Source organism: Saprolegnia parasitica, assembly GCF_000151545.1.
Source record: "Saprolegnia parasitica CBS 223.65 unplaced genomic scaffold supercont2.311, whole genome shotgun sequence".
Classification (NCBI taxonomy): Eukaryota; Oomycota; class Saprolegniomycetes; order Saprolegniales; family Saprolegniaceae; genus Saprolegnia; species Saprolegnia parasitica.
The window spans coordinates 1-5,262 of record NW_012156705.1 but is presented as its reverse complement, the minus strand read 5'-3'; the positions used below and the strand labels follow the sequence as shown (position 1 = coordinate 5,262).

At 59.0% G+C, this 5,262-nt stretch overlaps 2 protein-coding genes and 1 pseudogene across 3 annotated transcripts in view; 1 reads left to right on the top strand and 2 right to left on the bottom strand.

Annotated features, from left to right (window-relative positions):
* Window positions 1-1,151, top strand: part of SPRG_21766 (hypothetical protein) — a gene marked incomplete at both ends in the record, with an annotated part of 1,796 nt that extends 645 nt beyond the window's left edge. Inside the window, 3 exons of the mRNA XM_012355808.1 lie at window positions 48-189; window positions 240-568; window positions 601-1,151. Coding sequence (XP_012211198.1) covers window positions 48-189; window positions 240-568; window positions 601-1,151 — 1,022 coding nt within the window. The remainder of the gene's footprint in view (window positions 1-47; window positions 190-239; window positions 569-600) is intronic.
* Window positions 1,152-2,213: 1,062 nt separating this feature from the next.
* Window positions 2,214-2,285, bottom strand: SPRG_30210 (annotated as a pseudogene). Its single transcript has one exon. The product of its transcript is annotated as a tRNA-OTHER (tRNA).
* Window positions 2,286-4,820: 2,535 nt separating this feature from the next.
* On the bottom strand, window positions 4,821-5,197 carry SPRG_16532 (hypothetical protein; the record flags this gene model as incomplete). The annotated part of the gene is made up of 2 exons (XM_012355807.1): window positions 4,821-5,041; window positions 5,086-5,197. The coding sequence occupies 2 exons, from the start codon at window positions 5,195-5,197 to the stop codon at window positions 4,821-4,823; spliced, it is 333 nt and encodes a 110-aa protein (XP_012211197.1).
* Between the last annotated feature and the right edge of the window lie 65 nt (window positions 5,198-5,262).

Here is a 5,262-nt window from a genome sequence, read left to right as displayed (position 1 = left end):
GTCCCTCGTGCTACTCAAAAACGCCAACGCGACGCTGCCACTACCAGCGAACGCGTCGATCGTTTCTCACGGGCCCGCCATCGACAGCATCGGGCACCTCTGTGGTGGCTGGTCGCTTGCGTGGCAAGGCAACGGCGGCAACGACATGTTTCCGCACGGGCAATCGGTGCTCGCAGCGCTGAAGACGGCGTGCCCCCGTTGTGCGTTGACGTCCTTAGTTGGCGTCGACTCTGCGGGAGCGTTTACGTCCCGACGGACATGGCCGAGGCGACGCGTCTCGCGGGCCAAGCAGCGTACACACTCGTCGTGCTTGGTGAAGGTCCGTACGCGGAGAAGCCCGGCGACATCCACGATTTGGCCCTTCCCGACGGCCAAGTCGCGTATGTTCGCGCCCTCGCCGCGACCAAGACCAAGCTCCTTCTCGTGCTCGTGGAAGGCCGGCCTCGGCTGCTGCAGGGGCTGCCCGACCTCGCCTCTGCCGTCCTGCACGCCATGCTGCCCGGTGAGATGGGCGGCGCTGCGATCGCGAGCGTGCTTCTCGGAGCGAGAACCCCAGTGGCCGGCTGCCGTACACGTACCCCAAGGCTCCATTGGATGCAGCGGTGACATACTACCACCGGCGCAACGCGGGGTGCAATACCAACGGCCTCTTTGGCGAGTGCGCGCCCGAGTGGGCCTTTGGGAGTGGGCTGAGCTACACGCGCTTTACGTACAGCGACGTGTCCGTGCTCGTCGGCGAGCACCACGCGCTCACGATCACTCTGGCCGTTCAAAACACGGGCGACCGCGACGGCGACCACGTCGTGCTGCTGTTTCTGCGCCAGGAAGCCCGTCGAGGCAACGCGCCCGAGACCAAGCGCCTCGTGTTCTTTGAAAAGTTGGCCGTCGCAGCCGGGAGTGCCAAGGTCGTGCGCGCCGAGCTCCGTGCCAAAGACTGGGGCATTTACACCAATGAAGTGGGCCACGGTCTCGAAAAACACGTGTCGCCCGGTGCGTACACGCTGCTCGTCTCCGAGGCGGCCGACTGCGCCAAAGGACAGTGCGTGCGCTTTAGAGCAGGTGTGCATGGCACGTACACGCCGACGACGACGGTGCAAGTGGCGGCGCAATCCCACGTTGCGTCCGTCTTGCGTTACCACATGTCTTTGTAAAACAGATGTTTCTAAACATTCGGACCGGGCTTTAGACCAGGGGGAGGACAGCCATTGTGGTTTACACCAAGGCTCGCGCGCCAGCGGCAAGCGTCCGCCTTGGCCGGCCATGGATGGTGGAACCGTCTTGTTAATGTAAGCCGGTTTATGACGAAAGACAAGAGTTACCTCCTCATCCAGTTTCTCGTCCTTGCCCGTGACCTCGCGCAATGACGTGGTTTCGGTGAGGCGCAGGATGGCAGGGACTTCTTTGGTGCGGAAGACGATCCGGAACTTATGAGGTCGTCCAGACGAGAGGGCATGTAGGCCGTCAGCAGCGCATTCGTGCAAACCACTTGACGAGGGCCGCGTGGATGTGGTGGCCGGGGACCGAGTCGAATAATGTGATGTAGTACTTGTACTTGTCGTCGTAGGGTGAGTGTGACGGTACCGGTATGTCGTTGCCGGCTTCTCCGTCAAGGATGAACGAGTGACCCGCGATCCTGTCGCTCGTCTCCTTGTCCGCCACCGCGATATACAGATCCAAGTCGGCGAGTCCTTGGTGAGCGCGATCGAGTTGCGGAGGGCGTGCCAGAACGGGCCTTGGTTGTACTTGCTGAAGCAAAAGCGCAGTACGTCCTCCTTCAGCATGCGGTAGTACGCGCCGATCTCGATGCGCGTACTACGTCAGCTGATGATGATCGGTGACATGTACTGGTTGATGTCCGCGGGATCGAAGACATAATCGCGCGACGTGTTCGAGGCTGTCGAGCGTATCGTCCGAGACAGGGTGCGTGCCGACCGAGCGTACGCTGGGGAGCGAGGTACCTTCGGGAACGGTGAGGTCGATGGTCCTTGCGGCGTGCTGCCGTCGTTGTTGTTGTTGAAATGGGTCATTTATTTTTAATGAGCAGAGCTCGCTGGAAGAAATTGTCTCATCTTGGCCTGTTGTTGGAGCAGCTGATTACGTCATCATGTGTTCTGGGTGACACTTGCGGAGGTGGCCCGGACCCACATGGTTCGACCCTGTTCGGGTACATCGCGCGACGCAGGGAGGAGGGGGGCGGAGAACTGAAAAATGCGCGCGCGCAGCCGGGCTCGAACCGGCGACCTTCGGGATGCGAAGCAGAAACTTTACCAACTGACCTGGGGCGCCCCCCTCTAAGCTGCCGTCGTTGTTGAAGTGAGTCGATTTAGATATAATTTACACTGAACTGGATATGGTGGTGGACTAGCGATTCCAAGGTGCTACGACGAGCCGGCCGCCGAGAGGCTTAGTCGTCGTTGGCTTGGGTCCGGGGAGTACGGAGGGGTGGGACTACTTGACGCTGATTGATCGAGGTAGGGGGTGGGATCCCGGTCAGGGCCTGGTTGTGGGGGGTGGTGGGGCGTGGCATGGTTGGAAGGCGGTGATTGGTTGGTGACTGGCTTGAGCGGTACAGTACCCCGGTACCGGTACAGGGCAAAAAAGTGATGTCTCTGCGGCCGTGTCACACGTGGCCAGCTCCGTTGGACTCACTCGAGAGGTACCACTCTACCCTCCTGTTCTACTGCCTCTGCAGTTTGCAATACGCCTCGACACCATGTACCTCGTCACGTGGCCGATCCGCGCGTACCTAGCGTGGAGTGGCCTCGCGCTGCTGTACTTTGTCGCGGTGCCGATCGTCCTCCTCTCGAGCTTTCTGCGGCCGCTCGTCCCGCTTGCTGACGCTGCGATCGTCGGAGGCTGCGTCGGTCTCTGTCTCGTCGTCGGCAGCCTCGTGCACGTGCGCCGCGCCGCCAAATTGGCGTCCACGACCCCGCTGCTGCTTGTCTTTTTTGTGCTGTCGGCCTCTGCGCGCTCATGGGGCTCCCTGCCTACTTGACGACGAGATCTGGCTTCTGGCGGGGATCGGATTCCGCCGCGTCCACCGCCGACGAATTGGCCCAGTTCGAAGCAAAATTTTCTGGACGGTCTTCCGCCGATGCATACGACGGCGATGGGTATCTCGCCCAAAGGGACTCGTACTGCTTTGAGGGTGACGCTGCCCTCAATGCCCAGTATGCTCTGGAAGAGACTTACTGTGCGCGCGAGGGCAAGGCGTACTGCACCTCGTTTCCTCTGCGGCAGACACTCGTCCAACCGCGCATCTTTGCCAACGAGACGGACAGGTTTCGCATCAAGGCGCTGCTCAACGCGCCGACCTTCTTTGGCGTCCCGATCGACGACGCGACGACCCTCTTGCAATTTTGCGACAAGGTGAATGCCAGTGTGCTCGCCGCCGAGCCATCCATCGATGTCGCGTGCGATGGCTGCCGTCACGCAGTGGCCGCGCCGGACGACACGTCTGCCTTTGGCGACTGGGTCCACGAGCATTGTCCGCTGACCAAGGTTGACGCGACGGCCGCCGTGTGCATCATGAGCCCCAGCCCCAAGCTGTACCCGTACCTGCTGACGTATCCGGAAGCCAAGCAATGCCGTCGCTACTTTTTGAACCAAATTTACCTACCAAGTCGTCTGCGCCTTTGCTACGAGGCGCAATTCGCTGGTGTGTTCGAGCGGCTCCTCGAGGCACTCGCGTACTCTGCGTTGGCCCTCTCTGTGCTGGCCTTTGTTATCTTTTGGACATTGGTGAGTGCCCAGCGCAAGCGCGACGAGATGGACGAAGACGACGAGCTGATGTACGAAGCCATGAACGCGCGGCCGTAAACGATTGGTTAATGGCTAAAAGCACTCTACCTTTCCATGACCCGCGTTCTTTCCCAGCATTTTGATCGGACCGGTACGTGAAAAATCGACAAAAGCACAGTAAACTGGGTGACTAGCTCTGAGGCACGACGTCTTGACAACGCCGTCCTCCTCTCATGGGATTGGCTAAACGCCATGTGACGTCACGCGCGATCTACTACTGCTTTTTGATGAGCGGTTCATTTTCGATTCCTTCCTAGCATTGCTCTTCGGTACACTAGTACGCCGCAGCGCCTGCTCACGCAGTTGCCCGAGAGTGTTCGGTGCGCTCTCCTTCCTCCTCTACTACGCGTAACAACGACGGCAACTAAGATCGTATTATGGGTACTAGTAGCGTCGCGCTCCAATATGCGATTGTGTTCGTCTCGATTCACTACTTGCAGTGGATGTGGGCGGCCACCGCCGTCCTCGTCTATCTCTACTACGTACGATAGCAAGACGCGCTCTTGAGTTGTCTCTCAGATCTTATCCTCATGTAGATGGGCTATGGCTATATGGCCGTAGCACTCCTCGCGCTCTACCTCCCGACGTACTTGAACGGCGCGCAGCGCAAGGTGACGCCGACGACGGGCGGGAAGCAGTGGACGAGCCTGCGCAACCATGGCAGGTGGGACCTCATGTGCGAATACCTCGAGTACTCCTGTAATAGGACAAGGTGCCGACGTTCCAATGGTCTTTTCTAGCATGGAAATTGTCCGTGAAGAAGCGCTGGATGCCACCAAGCAGGTGTGTGTGTTGCGATTCGGATTGCACATTTTGATCTTAAGCCTCCGTATTAGTATATACTTGCCTGAAGCCTGCCTCCCTATACCGTACGCAGCGAAGACAAAGTCTGACGTTATCTCTTCGTTTGGACTAGTACATTTCAATAGACGACCCACTTGAACAACAATATGAGGCTCGTCACCAACCAAAGTTTGTCTCGACCCTGACACACACACAAGAACTACTGTACTACTCCTTTAAGACGGACTGGCGGCATTAGTGTGGTCGCCATAACCATAAGTGTCGTCCTCGTCGTTGTTGGGCAATGGCTGCATGGCTAAGAAGCTTAACGTCGAGTCGGTTTTCCGCGAGATACTGTGGATCGTCTGCGCCGCCGTCGGACTCGCCGCGAGCGACGGGGGCTGGGGGTACGTCGGCAGCATGAGGCTGCCCACCCCTTGGGCCGGATCCGCGTCCTCTACATCGCTGTGTCAGTATTGCTTGTATCAGCATATGAAGCACCGTACGTTTGGTCGCTTCCTTTTTCCAAAAGGAGCTGGACTTGGGTCTTGAGGCGCTGAATCTCGCGCGTTTGCTTGTCGATCTTTGCTTGGTACTCGTGGACGGCCGGCATTGACGCCACTTTATGCAGGTCACGCTCGCGCTCAATCGCAGTGAACGGCAAAGCGCCTGCCAACG